Source organism: Sylvia atricapilla, chromosome 9, assembly GCF_009819655.1.
Source record: "Sylvia atricapilla isolate bSylAtr1 chromosome 9, bSylAtr1.pri, whole genome shotgun sequence".
Classification (NCBI taxonomy): domain Eukaryota; kingdom Metazoa; phylum Chordata; class Aves; order Passeriformes; family Sylviidae; genus Sylvia; species Sylvia atricapilla.
Genome location: NC_089148.1, coordinates 25,385,316 through 25,404,453, shown reverse-complemented (window position 1 = coordinate 25,404,453; position 19,138 = coordinate 25,385,316). Strand labels below are relative to the sequence as shown.

The following is a 19,138-nucleotide window of genomic DNA, read 5'->3' as shown; positions in this document are numbered from 1 at the left end:
GAACCCAAAATGTTGGTGAAAAAGCCAGTTTGGATGCAGCCATTTGCTCCTCCCATCTCTATCCCAGAATCCCAGACTTTGGTTTGGGTTGTCCTGAACTTATCCTCACGTAAAATTAATATGAATTAGTTTTCAGAAATTCTTACAAAAATCTTTCACATATAACTCTATCCTGTCTAAACATTTCTAACAAAATTACATTCTTTTTATTATGCCTAAAATTTAACTAACTTGGTCAAAAACAGTATCACCAAACTATAAGTGCTTAATCTCTTTGTTTACGTGCTAACACAAACTTCAATTTTTAAAACACTTTAAAAACCTCCCTCTACTTATTTAAAGCTAAACTTACATTTCCACTTTATATCTAAATAAATATATATACCTTAATTTCTTAAAAAAAAAAATAAAGGAATTTTTATCTCTTTAAACACCCCTGGGCCTATCTAAATAAGACCCAAGAAAATTTATACCCCGATAAGGAAGCTTAAAGCCCTCTCAATCCATACCCCGTGCGCATAAAACGGTTTTAATTTCCTTTTTAACTTCTCCCCGATTAAAAATCCCGGGGGATATCAGGACAGGGAAATTCTGGCCGTGTGCTGAAATCCATCCCGTGTGTTTGGAAGTCGGGAAGTGCCTCCTGCCAGCTCCACCAGTCGGCTTTTTGCCTTTCGTTCCCCAAAAACAGCTCCGGGGGCACTCCCTCTCGGTTCGGAGCCTCAGGAACGATGGGGAGAGTGGGAAAAACAAGGTGATAAACGGGAAAACTGCTGCCTGGGAGGTTTGGAGACATTCCCCAGCTGGTTTGGGGTGCGGATGTCGCGATTTAAGGTCGTGACAAAGCGGAGGAGCGGGGATGTGCGGGCAGAGAAATTCAAGGAGGGAATAATAATAATAATAATAACAACAACAACAACAATAATAATATCAACGTAATAAAATAATAATAATAATATCAACGTAATGAAATAATAATAATTAAAAATCAAGCTGAGTCTGAAAACAAAAAGCTGGGAGGGAAGAAAAAAGGGAGAGGGATACGAGGCAACAATCCAGCTGGGATCAAAGCTTGGAGTGCCATCAGGGAGCTGCGGGGACACAGGGGACATGTCCCCACCCCACAGCTGACCTCGGCTGGCACAGCAAGCCAAAGAAAACAGCCCCAAACCGCACCAGGGCAGGCTCAGCTCGGAGATTCCGGGGAATTCCTTCATGGAAAGGGTTCTCCAGCCCTGGCACAGCTGGAGGAGTCCCCAGTGCACGCAGGGGTTAAAATCCCTGTGGATGTGGCACTTGGGGACACGGGGCAGTGGTGGCCTTGGCATGGCTGGACTCGGTGAGTTTTCCAGCCGGAATGACTCCGTGATGTTCCGAATCTTGGTTTAGGGGGTCGTTTAAGTGTTTGGGAGCCCGGACCTGAGGGAAGTGTCCCAGGTGTGTGCCTGAGTCAGCCCCGTTCCCGAAAAGTTGGGACATGTCACATCCCTGGTGAGTGCATCCTGCAGGGAGCATTCTCCAGGAAAAAAAAAAAACCTAAAAAAAAAAATTTAAAAAAACCCCAAAAGACCCCCCAAAAACCCCAAATCAAACCCAACTGTCTCAAAAAAACCCCTAAAATAACAAACAAACAAAAAAACCCACAACAACAACAACAACAACTTAAAAAAAAACCCCACAAAAAAAGACCCCCCAAAACTCCCAAACTAAAACCAACCCTTTAAAAAAAAAAAACACCTCTAAAAAATTTAAAAAAAACCCCAAACCAACAAAAAAGCCCAACAAAAACCAGAAAAAATTGCAAAATCACCAAAAAACCCCCAAAATATAAAAAAACAACAACAAAAAACCCCCAATTCACCAATCAACCACAACAGCAAGAAGAAAAGAAACTCACAAAAAAAAAAAAATCAAGGAAAGGAAAAAACCAAAAACCAACAGAAAAAAATCAACTCCACAGAAAACCCAGTCAAGAGAAAGAAAAAAAAAATCAAGGAAAAGGGGAAAAATCTCTCAGACAAAACAAAAAAAACCCAAACCAAGACAAAAAAATAAAAACCAAAAACAAACCAAAAAAAGAGAAACCCACAAACCCCCCTCCCTCCAAAAAAACTCAAAGAAAAAAAAAAACCCACATAAAACAAAAAAACTCAAAACCAGTCAAGGGGAAAAAAAATCAAGGAAAAAACAAACAAACAAACAAAAAAAACACCCCACCAAACTAAACCTCCCAAAAAACAACCACAAGAAAACCCCAAAAACCAACACAAAACCCAAGAAAGAAAAAAAAAAACAACCCACCCCAAACAAAGCAAAACCCAAAAAAACCCCCCAAAACCAAAAAAACCACACACACAAAAAACCCCAAAAAAACCCCCACCAAAAATCAAACAAAAAACAAAACCCCAAAAAACCAAAAAAACCCACCAAAAAAACCCCACTAAACCCCCCTCCCAAAAAAAAAACCCAAAGTCAAAAAAACACACACACAAAACCACAAAAAATAAAAACCACCAAAAAAACCCCAAACAAAATAACCCCCCAAAACCCCCCCAAAAAACACCAAAAAAACCCACTAAAAAACCCCCCAAAACAAACAAACAAAAAAAACCCAAAACCAAAAAACCACACACACAAATAAAAATCCACAAAAAAAAACCCCCCAAACCAGCAAAACCCCCCCCAACCCCCCCCAAAAACACCAAAAAAACCCACTAAAAAACCCCCCAAAACAAAAAAAAACCCAAAACCAAAAAAACACACACACACACAAATAAAAATCCACAAAAAAAACCCCAAAAAAACAACAACCCCCCCCAAAAAACACCAAAAAAACCCCACTAAAAAACCCCCCAAAACAAAAAAAAAACCCAAAACCAAAAAACCACACACACACAAATAAAAATCCACAAAAAAAACCCCCAAAAAACAAAAAAACCTAAAAACACCCCCAAAAAACACCAAAAAAACCCACTAAAAAAACCCCCAAAACAAAAAAAAACCCCAAACCAAAAAACCACACACACACACAAATAAAAATCCACAAAAAAAAACCCCAAAAAACAACAAACCCCCCCAAAAAACACCAAAAAACCCACTAAAAAACCCCCCAAAACAAAAAAAAAAAACCAAAACCAAAAAACCCCCCACACACAAATAAAAATCCACAAAAAACCCCCAAAAAACAACAATAATCCCCCAAGAAAACACCAAAAAAACCCCACTAACCCCCCCAAACACCAATAAAAACAAAAAAAACCTAAAAAAAAAAAAAAAAAAAAAGCCCCAACCCTGTGCCAAGCTGCTCTCGGCAGACTCCAGATCCCAAACTCCAGGCCACATCTTAGGCGGCGGTGTGTTGATGTCTGCCTCCATCCCCATCCTTCCCTCGGCGGCTCCCTAATCCCCAAAATAACCCGGGCAGCGGCGGGGCTCCTCGGCAGGGCCGGGAACAACCGGGCCCACAGCCCGGCCCACAGCCGCAACATGCAGCCAGGTAAGGAAACAGAAACGCTTTTCTTGGAGCTCACCAAAAAAAAAACCAACTAATTATTTTTTTTAATATATATATATATATATTTAAAATGATGGGGTGTTGTTTACGCGGCGCGGTTTTGTGCTGAGTAATTGGAGGGAGGTTGGCGCTGCCGGCGTGAGGAGAATTCTGTGCGGTATTTTTTTGGTTTTTTTTGGTTTTGTTTTGGTTTTTTTTTTTTCAGAGGGTTATGTAATAGGGTTGGTAGAAAAGGGGGGTGTAGGGTTCCCAAAATTGCTCGGTTTGGCTAGGGCAGGTGAGGAGCTGCGGTTTGGGATTTTTGCACTCGGGGTTGGAAGAAGCCCGGCCCCGCGGTCCCCGATAGGAGCACGGAGATCGCTCCTTGTTACACCCCAAAAATCGGGAGGGGGTTTCAGCTTTTAGGGCTGCCTGGCGCTTACGGAACGAAAAGAAAGGGATTTTTTTTTTATTTTATTATTTTTTTTTCGGGTTTAAAATAATAAGCGTAGCTCCTGTGCGGCCGGAGCTGCGGCAGGAGGGGGATTGGCGGAGATGTCCGCGCACAAGCGCTGCCATCCAATGCTGATCCCAGCCTTTCCCTGCCAATCCAGCGGGGAACTGACCTTCAACCCCCCCGCCTCTCTCGGCTGTGCCGAGGCAAACACGGGGCTGAATTCTCATTTAAAAAAAATAAAAACAACCCGATTTTGGGCCAAAAAACCCAAAGAGCTCCGAGCCGTAGGGCGAACGCAGACGTCGCCGCCTCGGTGCGGGCGCTGCTGAGGCAGCTCCGGGCGGGCGCTCCGGGAGGGGACGGAGCTGCCGGAGCTCCCCACGGCTCCAGGTAGGTGTTGATCCCCTCCTCGGCATCCCCAGGCTTGGAAAACAGCCCCTAATTCCCGTCTGGCTGCTGTGGTCGTGCCTGTGTTAGCAGGGAGAGGAGGAGGAAGGAGGAGAGGGAGGAAGAGGAGGAGGAGGGTGAGGAATGTTTTAGGCAACCCCTGAGGTCTGCGAACTCCTCGACTTTTATTCTCCCTCCGCAGCTGGACCAGGGCCTCCATCTTCTGCTCCCTCCTCCAGCCGTGGATTTCTCTTAGTCATACCCTTCCCTGAAGGGAGAGAGAGAGGCAAAAAAAACCCCCAAAATTAAAATAAATCCCGTCAAAGCAGCGTCCGGAGCGATTCCGCCGGCGTGACGGCAAAACACCGGTGCCTCTAAATTTAGCCAGCCGTGCCACAGCCGCCTGGTTTTCCATCCCGGGAACGCTCCGGGCAGAGGGATGCAGCATTTTTGGAGAAGCCGCAGCCCTTAAGGAGGCACCGGGTTTGTCCTTGAGCCGATGTGGAATTGCTGACCCCAGTAATCCCTGCCGCAGCCTAATCCCGGCGCCTCCCGGGGCATTTTTGGGGCAGGATGCGCTCAAATCTCTCGTGTTGGATGGGGAAAAGGTGCTGGGGGTGCCTGGGGAAGGGAGGGGATGGATTGTGGGGTGGGGAGGTTGCCACGCAGGATTTGGGATGGGGATTGTGCTGTTGGGGTTGTGGTTAAGCACGTGCCCAGCTCTGCTCAGGGGCTGGAACTCCCCTTGGGGAATTAGGATGGTCAGCACAGGAGTGTAGGGTGGAGAGGTTGGTGCCCAGAGGTTTTGGGATGGGAATTGGGGCTCAGCCCTGTGGGGTTGTGGTTTAACACATCATCAGCTCTTCTCAGGGGGCTGGAATTCCCCTTGGGAAGGGGATTTGGATTGTCAGAAGATTGTAGGATGGAGAGGTTGGTACCCAGAGATGTCACACAGGATTTGGGATGGGAATTGGGACTCTGCTCCATGGGGTTTAGCACATCACCAGCTCTGCTCAATGGGCTGGAATTCCCCTTGGGAAGGGGATTGGATTGTCATCACAAGAGTGTAGGATGGAGAGGTTGGTACCCAGAGATGTCACACAGGATTTGGGATGGGAATTGGGGCTCTGCTCCATGGGGTTTAGCACACGCTCAGCTCTGCTCAATGGGTTGGAATTCTCCTTGGGAAGGGGATTGGATTGTCAGCAGAAGACTGTAGGGTGGAGAGGTTGGTACCCAGAGGTTTTGGGATGGGAATTGGGGCTCAGCCCTGTGGGGTTGTGTTGCAGCACATACTCAGCTCTGCTCAGGGGGCTGGAATTCCCCTTGGGAAGGGGATTGGATTGTCATCACAAGAGTGTAGGATGGAGAGGTTGGTACCCAGAGATGCCACGCAGGATTTGGGATGAGGATTGGGGCTCTGCTCCATGTGGTTGTGGTTTAACACATCACCAGCTCTGCTCAATGGGCTGGAATTCCCCTTGGGAAGGGGATTAGGATTGTCAGAAGATTGTAGGGTGCAGAGGTTGGTACTCAGAGGTTTTGGGATGGGGACTGGGATGTTTGGGCTCAGCCCCATGTGGTTGTGGTTCAGCACAGGCCCAGCTCTGCTCAGGAGGCTGGAATTCCCCTCGGGAAGGGGATTGGGATGGTCAGCACAAGACGGATTTGGCAAAAGGTGCAGCTCACCCATAGCAAACATCCCAATTCAAAGGGGTGGCTGCTGCTGTCCCAGAATCCCAACATCATCCAGGTGGGAAAAGGCCCCTGAGACCATCGAGTCCAGCCATAAATCCAGCCCTGCCAGAGCTCCAGGGATGCTCCAGAGATCAGGAGATGCTGGAAACCTCTAGAGCTGCCCACGAGATCCCACAGCTCCCGGATTTTTGGGAACAAGGCCTGGAAATCCCAGAGTTCTGTGGATGTAGCAGGCAGAGGTGCTGTAATTCCCATAAAAATTGGATTACTGATGCTTCTTCAGGGGTGCATAAAGCAGCCGTGGGAAAGTCTCCAATTAAAATGCCACAAATAGGAGTTCATTATTTATATGAAATTCTAAATAATGAATGGTTCCCACTAATATTTCTATGAAGTTAATTTTTACAAGAGGTTTAGTGTTTTATTACTATTTTAAATATTGTTATGCTTAACTGGAAACAGTATTTTATGAGCTCTTACAGTCCCCAAAGCGGATGAGGCCTTGTTGATGGACACAAACAACATATGGATTTCTTTCTCTTGAATACCTCCTTGTCTTCAGCAGCCAGAAATAATAAAGATGGGAATCATTTAGATCCCTGAATTAAGGCTGGGAAAGGGAGAGATGGAGAAATTGAGAGTGCAGGGCAGAATCAGAGAGGGAGACTGAGACCAGGGGCAGGATTGCCTCCAAATCCTCTGAAATGGGATTTTTCTGCCATGCAGGAAAATCTGAATTTATTCCCTCCCCCAGGCCATGATTGGAAGAAAAAAGGGGAAAAGATCCTAAAAACCGTTTGAATTCCTTTTCCAAGTGAGAGATTTCAGGGAGAACTTTGCAGGAAGAGCAGTTTTCTGTCGGCCAGCAGAGGTTTCCCTGGCGCCTGTGAAGGGTGGGGTGCACCAGGCTCTCCCTCCCATTCCCACCCTGCCAGCTTTGGGAAGGGTTTTAATCCCCACAGAGCTGCCAGGCTGGGAAATTATTTCAGAGCCATGTGGTTCAGAGCTGAGTCAGCACTCTCCAGCTCTGTGTCCACGGCGTTTTCCGTGGAGTTTTCCATGGATTTGTGTCTTGGAGGCATCCCAGGAGAGCATTCCCAGGGGCGTTGTGACCTGTCCTGGTGGAAAAGGCCACCAGGGGAAGGGTGAGGGATGACCCCAGCCTGACCCTTCCTTGTGGGATGTCCCCAAGGATGCCCCAAGCTGCTGGCTGCAAATTTTCATCCCAAGCCACGGAATTCTGGAATGGTTTGGGCTGGAAGGGCGTAAAGCCCATCCAGTGCCACCCCTCCCACTGTCCCAGGGTGCTCCAGCTTGGTCTTGGGCACTTCCAGGGATGCAGAGGCAGGCACAGCTGCTCTGGACAATCTGTCCCAGCTGAAATCTGCTCCCACACAAACTGGGCGTCTGTCCCTGGAACAACATCCCAGACCTCAGAGCTCCACGTGGATCAAACCTGGGAGGGGCACGAGCAGCCCTGTGGGGTGTGTTGGAGGAACCCTTTGGAAATGATGATCATTTATAGACCTGAACCCAAACTGCCTCACTCAGGGCTGATGCAGGACAGACAAACCACCAGAAACCCAGACAAAAAATACAATTGAGAAATATTTTATATCAGCCAGAGCGACAAAGTTTCAGTAATATCATTTTCACCCTCTGTGAGTTTGGGGTGAAAACCTGAATCCTGGCAGAAGGCAGAACCACATGAATGGGGTTGTGTTTGTTTCTGGGCAAGTTTCCTGTGCTGCCAGACCCCTCTGGATCTTCCTGCCCCGGGCCTCTCACTCATATCCACCCAGGATAACCCATCCCAGTGAGGATACAGCATTCCCCCTTCACCCCCATCCACCCCAAAGTGAAGGGATGGCAGCCCCCAGCTGTGATTTCCCTCTGGAAATCATGGAATTTCATGGGAAAGCTGATTTCCCTTGGTCAGAGCTACCTGAGAGCCCCAACCTGAGCATCTCCATCGAGGTCTCTGCTGCTGGAGCCTGACCCTGAGCTCAGCAGCTGCAGCTGATGCAACCCCACGACGACATTTGGTTGTATAATTTTCCTCCCTGTTTTCCCCACCAGCTATTTTCCAGTGCAGACAGCACCCAGTGCCCAGATTTTCCTCAGGATTTAACCACTTGCCTCACAGTGAACGGGAAATGAATGAATAAACAGCAGTCAAGCCACAAAATATCGGATTTTTACCGAAATACCTGAAGGTGAATGGCTGTGCAGCCTCTGATTTTCCAACCTTTTGCAGGCTGGGGACTTCCTGAGCCAGCATTTCCTATTTAATGGCCTCTCATGGATCCACTTCCCATCCCTTTCTCCTCTTCCTTTGTGAAGCATGGACATTTTTAGCAGCTACAACAGCCCTTGGCAGGCAGCTCCGCAGCTCAGCATTGCTCAGGAGCCAGGCACATCCTCGAAAACTCCAAAAACCCGAGTCCTGGGCTGTTCTGAGTAAACTGTGGATCATCCCCGGCAGCTTTTTAACAAGACTGAAAGGCAAGGAATAAAAGCTGTGCTGAGGCAGCAGCGCAGTTAACGGGTGCGCTCTCTCAGGGAGGAGAGGACGGGGAAGAAAGGTTTGGAGAGCTGGGTATTTGTCACAGCCTGTGTCACATCCCAAGTGTCCATCCTCCGAGGGAACACTCCAGCTCTGAGGGCTGGGCCGGGCTTCACTGCAGCTCAAGGCTTCCTCTGCTAAAGGTGAAGTCGGGTTTAACTTAACTTAAACTTAAACCCAGCCCAAACCAACTCAGAACCCTCTTTGCTTTTTGTTAGGGATGAATGAGGCAGAGGCAGTTTGGAAGTTCCCGAGGGGGGTTGGATCATTTGCTGCCCCTCTCTCCAGCCGAATCCCCACAAACCATCCCAGTTTTTCCCCCGGAGCATCCCAAATCCCACATTGGGAATGTACAGCCCGAGGAGCCGCCGCTCAGGGGCGGGCTGTGACAGCTCCGTGTTCCAGGGACATTCCCCCATCCAGGAGCCACACGGCCATCCCTGCCTCCAGCCCAAACCTCACTCGTTTATCCCAGCACAGGTCGGGAAGGTGCTTTGAGGTGGAATTCCTGCCTCTGAAGAAATCCTGGGGTGTTTTATTTGCTGCCACATTCCCAGAGCGGCGCTGGGCGCTGGCTGCTCCTGCAGTGAATGTTCCAAGGAATGAACGAGAGGCAGGAAAGGTGATCCCAGGGCTGCAGGTCACTGCCGGGAGGTGTCCCTGCCCTGGGAGATGAACTCTGAGCTCCCTCCCAACACAAACCACTCCACCATCCCCAGATTTTGTGGCTGGGCTTGGCCACTGTTGGAGTCCAGGACATCCCCTTGGATGGCCTGGGACCCGAGGAAGGGAATTTGAGCCCTGGACAGGGGGGTGTGGAGCCGGTCCAGGGGCTCAGAGACCTTGGCACAGAGCCCAGGAAAACACCGGGTTTGATTTTAATCCATGAGAAAAGCTTCCAACATTGCAAAAGGAATTACAAACTACCAAGATGTGAAAATAGTAGTTTAGCACAGTAGACGATACAAAATTCAGTAGTTTTAGAATTTATAGAATAGAGGTAAATGGGGACAAGATGGTGGAATTTGGGTGGTACCTCATGTACTTCTCCTTCTTCCTCATCCTCCATCTTTTGGGGTGGTGATGGCACAAAGTAGTTAGAGTGGATTGGGTCAAAGTAGAGGTGTCACTTTTAGTGTAGGCACTGGGCATTGATACAAAATAATAAATAACCAACACGTAGTTATCTGTATAAATGTTAGAGAACATCCCCTCGAAAAGTCAGTCACCTCGTGTCCCAGCTGCTGTCCAGACCTCATCTAGAAGCAAAGAAAATTTTGAAATACCAAATAATAAACAACACAAGAAACCTAAAAACAGACCTTGAAAACTCTGCTCTTTTATACCAACACAACTCGAAGCTTTTAAAAGGCTTTTAAAAGAAGCTTTTTAAAAGACTTTAAACCACCTAAATCTCGGGTGAAAAAACCCACCCCGAGAGGCCACAACTCCCCTTTGTGCAGGGAGGAGTTCAGCATTCCCAGGGGAGGGAATTCAGAACAAATGTTTGGTGTGGGCAGTTTTAAATGCATAGCTCCAGGTATTAAATTAATTTTCGAGCTCTATCTGCACCTCTAACCACGCTCTCCAGTTTAATTGTGCTCCTGAAGAATTCAAGGTGTAACATTTCACCTGAGCTGCTCGGCTGATGGCAGGAGAGGTGCAGAAAATGGAATTGCACCTCAGGACAGTTGGGGCTTGATTACAGCTACAAAGAGAGACTTTACCCAGGAGAGGCAGAAACCCAGACAGAGAAAAACAGCCAGAGGTTGGCAAATCAATTTTTTCCAAGGTCAGGAACGGGGAGGGTTTGTATCTCTTGAGGCTTGAGCAACACAAAATCCTCCTTAGGATGTCCTTAACACCTCCCCTGCCCTCGGGGGCCCTGCCAGCCTCTCCCCTCAGCCAGGGCACCTCAAACCTCAGCCACTGCTCAGGAAATGAATATTCCTCAGGGCCTCAGCCCCACCTCTTCCTTTTCAGTTTTGAAACTCATGAAAATCAAAGTTATTGGATTTTGGTTGGTTGGTTTTTTTTTGGTTTGTTTTTTGTTGTTGTTGTTGTTGTTGTTGTTGTTGTTGTAGTGTTTTTCACACTGTAATTCTCCAAAATAAATCCCCAGAGGAACCACGTGGCCCTGCTTTAGCCCGGCTCACAGGGAGAAGGGAGAGGAATATTATTTTATATGTTCTTTTCTGCTAAAGTGGAGGAGTGCAGCTCCACCTGAAGCCCATGGGATTCCCTAATTCCATCTCCTTGTGTTTGTACACGCAAGGCTGGGCCTTGGAGGTCGTTTCCTCCTCCTCCTTCTGCCACAGGAGGCCCTGGAGTGGCTGCTCTGTCCTTTTGTGCTTTGCAGAACCCCCATTCTCCAGCCTGGAGCTTCAGGCTGTGGTGGTGATTCCTCTGTGAATCCCCCAAAAGCTGGGCCAAGGAAAGGAAATAAAAACAGATTCAACAAGGAGGAGCAATTTGGGTTTTTTTTCGCCCCCCCCAAGAAAAGGCTGAGGCAGACAGACCTTGGCTGCCCTGCAGTGAGGGAGCGGCTGCTGGGTTGAGGATACAGAATTTTGTCCAAGCTGAGCCTCTGCAGCAGGGTGGACACCACAGGTGATGGGTTTTAGGCTCTGCAGGGTCAGAGCAGGAGGGTTTGAGCACTCCTGGAGATGTCACAGAGCCTCCGTGTGCCTCCTCCACCTGCTCTGAGGTGTTTGGGCTTCACCTGAGCGAGCAAAACAAAGGAAAATTCACTTCCACCCCCACAATTTCCCCGTTTTCATCCCAGAGATAAATAGTTTTATCCTAGGCTGACCAGGAGAGGCTGGCAGATGTGATTCCTAGTAAAGATCACGGAATCCTGGAATGGCTTGGGTTGGAAAAGCCAAAACCCATCTCATCCCAACTCTCTGCCACGGGCAGAGACACCTCCCACTAGCCCAGGTCGCTCAGAACACACAAAAGAGCTCAGAAAATGGGTTTACTTTTAAATTTTATTAACTTATGGGGGGCCAAGAGGGAGGGGCCCATCCCTGCTGGCCAGTGTCACAATCCATGAATTGCTCCACACAGAGCAAAGTATGGATGGAAAACTCAACCCCAACCTCGAGTTCAAGCTGTTCTTGCTTCCTGCTTTTTGTTGGGTCACTTCTTATTTGGTTTTGCTGCTTGTTAAAATCTGCTGGGGTGCGGTTTTGTTTGGATTTTCTTTTTCTTTTTTTGGTTTTTTTTTGGGGGGAGTGTGGATTTTTTGGGGGGTTTTTTGGGTTGTTTTGTTGAGTTTTTTTTTTTTTTTGGTTGGTTGGTTTTTTTGTTTGTTTGGGGTTTTTTGTGGGGGTTTTTTGATTTGTTTTGTTTTGTTTTTTGTTGTTTTTTTGGTTTTTTTTCCTGGGGAAATTCTGGGTGACAGATGTACCTTTGTGTGCTCGGTGCCATGGCAGGGGTTACATAAACAGCAGCACATGGCAAGGTATGGCCGCACCAGATGTCTGCTGCCCCTGAGCGTCCAGCAGGACATTTCAGGGCTATTTCAAGGCTTGGGTGCTGCTACACCAAATTCTGGGAGTCAGAGAATCCCAGAGTTATTCGGGAACTCCAAATTCACCCAGTGGCAGGCAGGAAAACCTTCCCCCATCCCGAGTGGCTCCAGGGCCTGTCCAGCCTGGCCTCACGGATGTCATTGCTTTAGAAACAAAGCCAGGCTCTTTCTTTCTGAGCAGAGAACTTTCCTTTCTGCGTGAGACCAAAGGCATGCTCACATCTGCTGGCTGGGGCTTCCTTCTGCCTTCAGTTTTCCTTAAATCACAAAGAAATCCACTTAGAAGGGTTTAATGGCACTCATTTCCTTTGGAGCATCCCTTGGTTCTGTGGGAAATGAAATTACAGCCAACCAGCCCCGGCTGAAAATGGCATCTGAGCAAGGCACAGCTCATCATCACTCCTTCAGGGCCACCCTCTGCCTCGGTCCAGAGCCTGTTTTCATGGGAACAGCTGAAATTAGATGGGTCACAACAACAAAAATGGCTTTAGCAGCCGGTGGCACTGCTGGGAGCCAGGGGCAGCGGTGGCACAAGGCTGGGTCCCAGCAGGATCGGGGTGCTGGGATCCCTCTGGGTGGGTTTGCCCAGGGATGCTCCTGAGGATTTGGGGGGCTCGGTGCAGCAGGGCTGTGCCCCCCCTCCTCCTGCAGGCTGCAGGGCGGGCTGTGCCAGCCCCGAGTGCAGTGACCTGGGGGAAGGCACAGAGATCTGGGTGTCAGCCACCGCTGCCAGGACCTCTCCAGGGCCACACAGCCAGCCCTGGGGTGGTGGGATGGGAGGGAGAAGGCAGGGATAGCAGCCTGGAGAGGGAAAGGGGGTGGAGGCAGCACATGGCTCGCAGCAGCTGGTGCTGGGGGAGCGTGGAGCTGCTTGGCCCGCTCCTCCATCCATCATCCATCCATTCCTCCATCCATCCATCCATGTATCCCTCCATCCCTTCATCCATGTATCCCTCCATCCATGCATCCATCCCATCCCATCAATCCCATCCCATCCCATCCCATCCCACCCCATTATCCCATCAATCCCATCCCATCCCATCAATCCTATCCCACCCCATTATCCCATCCCATCCCATCAATCCCATCCCATCCCATCCCACCCCATTATCCCATCATCCCATCCCATCCCACCCCATTATCCCATCCCATCCCACCCCATTATCCCATCCCATCCCATCCCATCAATCCCATCCCATCCCATCCCATCCCACCCCATTATCCCATCATCCCATCCCATCCCACCCCATTATCCCATCCCATCCCACCCCATTATCCCATCCCATCCCATCCCATCAATCCCATCCCATCCCCATCCCATCAATCCCATCTCATCCCATCCCATCAATCCCATCCCATCCATCCCATTCCATCCCATCCCATCAATCCCATCCCATCCCATCCCATTCCCATCCCACCCCATTATCCCATCCCATCCCATCCCATCCCATCCCATCCCATCCCATCCCATCCCATCCCATCCCATCCCATCCCATCCCATCCCATCCCATCCCATTATCCCATCCCATCCCATCAATCCCATCCCATTCCCATCCCATCCGCCGTTCCAGCCGGGCTCCGCGTCCTCCCCGCCCGCTTCCGGCGGCTGCGGGGGGGCGGCCACGCTGCGGGCCCGCCCTTCCCCTCCCCTCGGGGCGGCCGGAGAGCTCGCCGTGCCCTCCCCTCCCTCCATCCCTCCATCCCTCCATCCCTCCATCCCTCCATCCCTCCATCCCTCCCTCCTTGCTCCCCGCGGCCCAGAGCCGCTCGCCCTTTCCCGGCTCGCCCATGAGCCTGCTGGGCAGCTACCGGAAAAAGGCGTGCGGTGACGGCTATGAATCCCTGCAGCTGGTGGACAGCGGCGCTGAGCGCGGCGGGGCGGGCGCGGGGCCGCCGCGGAGCCCCGGGCGCCAGCAGCAGCAGCAGCAGCCGCAGCCCCGAGCCGACGGCAGCACCATGGACAGCTCAGGTACGCCCGCGATGGCCTCGGGGGCTCGGGGGACACGCGGGCTGGGGGCTCGGGGGATCACCGAGGGGACAATCGGCGGCCCTTTGTCCTGGCAGGGACAAGGAGGCAGCGCCGCAGAACCTTCGGTGTGTTGGCTCCTTCTCCAGCCGCTGCCCCCCCCCGCGCTCCAAGCGGGAGGGAAATGGGATGTGAATTCGCCCCGCTCTGGGGTCTGAATTCTCAGCATTGTCCGGAGGGTTTTTTGTCGTTTTTTTAATATTTTTTCCCCTCCTCTCGGCCCCTCCTCTAAAAGGCACTCATCAAAGTGAGTTGGATTAATTCTGGGGGATGATGCGCTGAGTGCACAATTTTTTTTTTTTTTTTTAATCAGGGAGTAAAGGAGCAGATGGTCTTTATGGCTGGTAATGGGATAGAGAGCTCTTCACCTCGAAAGGTTCAAATTTGCCTGGATAACCAGGAATGGAGAGTGGCCACGCTTTGGAGGGAATCCCTCTGGTTCTGGTTCCTTACCTGTGCCCATCTCCAGGAGCATCCACAGCCTTTGCAGGGAACTTGTGGGGCAGGGAAACACCCTGGGGGTTTGGGAGGGACCAGGTTTGTGTCCACCCATCACAGCAGCATGGAATCACAGAACCCTGGATCGGTTTGGGTTGGAAAGGATCTTAAATCTCATCCCATTCCAAGCCTCTGCCATGGCAGGGACACCTTCCACTATCCCAGGTTGCTCCAAGCCCTGGCCTTGGACACTGCCAGGGATCCAGGGGCAGCCACAGCTCCTCTGGGCACCTGTGCCAGGGCCTGCCCACCCTCACAGGGAACAATTCCATCTGTAAATCTGACCTAAATCTCCCCTCTTTCAGTGTGAACCCTTTCCTCCTTGGCCCACACTGTAATTCCCACTGCAAACACCTGCACTGTTCCATGAAAGGCTGGGCCAGGGGCACTCCACAAGCGCCTTCTTTATAACCTGGTAACCTCTTTCTGAGGGAAAAAAACCAACCCTAATGAGCCATGGCTGTGCTTGGGCAGGGAGAGCCTTAGCCTTGATTTGTTTTTTTTGGTGTTTTTTTTTTTTTTTTTTTTTTTTTTTTTTTTTTTTTTTTTTTTTTTTTTTTTTCCCCCATTTTCTCTGATGTGACAAGAGCCATAAAATCCTGGCACGGTTTGGGTTGGTGGGACCTTAAAACTCATCCAGTGCCATGGGCAGGGACATCTCTCACTGTCCCAGGCTGCTCCAACCTGGACACTGCCAGGGATCCAGGGACAGCCACAGCTTTCCTGGGACTCTATTCAGGGCCTCCCCACCCTCCCAGGGAACAATTCCTGCCCAATCTCCCACCCAAATCTACACTTTTTCATCTCCCAGTGTCCCAGGCTGCTCCAGCCCTGTCCAACCTCCTCAAACACCTTCAGCCACGTTTTCCTCTTCCCCTTTGCCAGCTGAATTCGCTTCCTTTTGGACCTTGCTTCCTTCTTCTCCTTTCGGGCTGGTGTTTGCTTTTCTATAACTTTCTCTTTGTTTTTCTTTATTTTTAACTCCCAAACTTCAGAAACGTCTCCGAATTTGCTGCCACAACATCTCAGCTGCAATTGCTCGTAATCACAGGCTGTGCCAGCAGCTCCTTACTCACAGTGGGCTGCTGTGTTAGAGCCATTTGGGCCCTTACAGCTGCTGGGAGGGTGAGATGCTGCAGGCAGGGTAATCTCTATCATCAGGGCCATTTATCCAGATGAATCTCCTGCAAGGGCAGGGAGCAGAGGCAGAGGTGCAGTGGGACGTGGTGGTGACACCCAGGCAGGTGTGGGGCTCCTCTCCAGCCTCGTCCCGGGCTGTCATTTCAATGCAGCTCAATCTGGTTGTGCTGAGCAAAATAAAACAAGCCCCAAACTGCTGGCGGACAGGCAGACAATGCCTTTATTTACAGGTTTTCTGCAATATTCAGCCATTTCCACTCTGCAGCTACTCTGATTTTAGCCCAGAGCATTAAATTGTATTAATGGCCTCTACCAGGTGCCAGGATGTTCTTCCCAAACACATGGGCTGCATCAAGGGCTGGCTCTGGGATTTGGGAGCTGGTTTTTAAGGGATCTGTCTGAGCCAGAGTTTTCTCCTTTCAGTTCAGTTTTCAGTTTTCTCAATTTTACAGGTGCTCTGAGCAACGCACCTGGCACTTGAGCAGCAAAAAGCACCACAGGTCTTAACGTGGTCCTTGAATTCTATTTGTAGGATATACATTTTTTTAATAACCTCTTTATTTAATAAGGACTGTTTGGTGCTTGTTCCAAAACAAAATTTTTAAAGAAAATTTTCTGTGTCGAGTGTGATGCTCTGTTCCAAACCTGGACTCCGCATTTGTATCTCCCCTGTTCATCTGAACACTTCGGGCTGATAAATTCCTAATTTCTCCCAGCTCACTGCAAAGCCATTTTTCTTTGCCAACTGTGAAATTACAGCAGCTTAAAGAACCAAATCCACCCCTCAGGTGTGCTCGTGATTCCGAGCGATTTGGTAATTGAAGCTGCTCCTGGATTGGGGGGACATGATTTATCTTCCAGGCTGCAGATGGATAATTTGGGACAAGGATTAGGGAGCAGTGTAAGACACAGACAAGAAAATAGGGTGGTTGGGATTTTGGCTTAATAGGAGCAAGGGAAAAAACCACCACCCACCTCCTGTGCATGTTGGTGTTTTGAGTTTGTTTGTTTTTTAACTGAGAAAATATTAATATTACAAATATTTTAGACTCTTCCCAATGATGCCAAAGTTGAAACTCCCAAGGTGAGCAGTGGTTGAGAAGAATAATTCAGTTGGGAAAAGAGATCTGAATTCCTCGGGAAGGAGGAGGGTGGGGTAAAATCCATCTCAGGGAAAAGGATGTGCTGCTGGGTTTTCTGGTGGGACAGGGGAATTTCTTGTCTGGGAAATTCCATGTCAGGCCCTGAAGGTGAAATCCTTGAGGTGCCAAGCTTGTAATGCCCTTCCTTCTTTTTACTTTCCCGATTTTAAATGCTGGTTTCCTGTGGGGAAGAGCAGCTGCTGTTGGCAGGAGAGGAGGGAACAGTCTGGATGGACACCCAGTGTCACCAGTGATGGGGGACACTGGGGCTCTGGTTTGTCTGTCTGGCAGGGTGAACAGAGTGGGAACAGGGAATCATGGAATCTTTAACCCTGGAAAAGTTCTCTCAGGTCACTGAGCCCATGCCCAGCACTGCCCCGTGTCCCCCAGTGCCACATCCACAGGGATTTGAAATCCCTCCAGGGATGGGGACTCAGCACTGCCCCAGGCAGCAGTGACAGGGCTGGGAAATCCTTTCTGGGAAGAAAAATTCCCCAAATATCCAATCTAACCCCCTCCTGTGGGCTTGGGGCCCTTCCCTCTCCTCCTGTCCCTGTTCCCTGGGAGCAGATCCCAAATCCCCCTGGCTGTCCCCTCCTGGCAGGGAGTTGTGCAGAGCCACAAGGTCCCCCCTGAGCTCCTTTTCTCCTTCTGAGCCCCTTTCCAGCTCCCTCAGCCCCTCCTGGGGCTCCAGATCCTTCCCCAGCTCCCTGAGCTGCTCCAAACCCTCTCCCAGCCCTTTTCCCTTCCCTGGACATGCTCCAGCCCCTCAATGTCCTTGTCCTGAGGGGCCCAAAATTGTCCCCATGCCTGGGAGGAGGGGCTGGGACAGGCACTGCCCTGCTCCACACCTCTGGGTGCAGAGAAAGACCATTCCCACCGAAATGTTGGGCTCTAAAGGGCTGAACAATCCAACCTTCCTCCTCTTCACCCCTGGTGTTGGATTTCTTCTGGGCGCAGGAATGTCGGAGTGGGGGTCTCTCAGTGAGCAGTCCCAGGTGTTGGCAGGGTGAGGATTTGTGCTGAAGGCAGATTCTGGGGCGAGCTGCTGCTGGTTTCACTAACGGGGCTGTGCTGGCTGTCACCAGCTCCCAGGAGCTGAGGAGCTGGGCTCCTGTCTGGTTTTTTTCTATTAATTTCCTTAAACTAATGCAAAGTATTAGATCTTCAAGCATCCTCTCTTCATGCAGATTTGCAGCCTCATAAACACCTTCTTGCAAAGGGGAATAATCGGTGGTTGCAGCTTGGTTCCAACTCCCAAGTGCTTCTGATTATTGGCTTAATATTTTTCGGGTTTTTTTGACTGGTGCTGCTCAGTGTGAAAAGGGAAAAGAAGCAAAAGGCAGGAGGCAGAAGCTCAGGGTTGTTGTTGGAAGGCAAAAAAATCCTCGTGGATGGCAGGGAGTTGGCACAGAGGGGCTGCAAGGGGCTCTCTGGATCCTGGAGAGAATCCTGGAATGGTTGGGGTGGGAAGGACCTTAAATCCCCTCCAGTGCCACCCCTGCCATGGCAGGGACAATTCCACTGTCCCAGGGACACCTCCCAGTATCCCAGGGTGATCCAGCCTGGCCTGGGCACTGCCAGGGATCCAGGGGCAGCCACAGAAAATCTGGGAATTCTATTCCAGGGCCTCCCCACCATCCCAGGGAACAATTCCTGCCCAAAATCCCATCCAGCCCTGCCCTCTGGGAAGCCATTCCCTGTGTCCTGTCCCTCCAGCCCTTGTCCCCAGTCCCTCTGCAGCTCTCCTGGAGCCCCTTCAGGCCCTGCCAGGGGCTCGGAGCTCTCCCTGGAGCTGCTCCTCTCCAGGTGAGCACCCCCAGCTCTGGAGCAGCTCCAGGGTCTCCTCTGGGACCATCCCAAGCACAGGGATGGGAGATTTGTGGAATTCTGTGGAATGGAACAGGATCACAAAACTCCAGCTCCTGTCAACGGCCAGTTCCTCCTGCAGATAGCCTGGATTTGGGATGGAGGTTTGGGAATGGATGGAGGGAAGTTTGGGAATAGATAAAGGGAGGTTTGGGAATGGATGGAGGGAGGTTTGGGAATTGATGGAGGGAGATTGGGGAATGGATGGAGAGAAGTTTGGGAATGGATAAATGAGGTTTGGGAATTGATGGAGGGAGGTTCAGAGAGACCTGAGCTGAACCTCACAGGCCACAAAACCCCTCGAGTTCAAAACCCAGCTTCCAAGAA

At 50.2% G+C, this 19,138-nt stretch overlaps 1 protein-coding gene across 1 annotated transcript in view; it reads left to right on the top strand.

The window, feature by feature from the left end:
• Positions 1 to 13,907: 13,907 nt before the first annotated feature.
• DNAJC6 (DnaJ heat shock protein family (Hsp40) member C6) overlaps positions 13,908 to 19,138 on the top strand; it is a 35,972-nt gene continuing 30,741 nt past the window's right edge. The window contains exon 1 of the mRNA XM_066325345.1: positions 13,908 to 14,105. Within this exon, the coding sequence (XP_066181442.1) occupies positions 13,925 to 14,105 (181 nt within the window). The 5' untranslated portion in view covers positions 13,908 to 13,924. The remainder of the gene's footprint in view (positions 14,106 to 19,138) is intronic.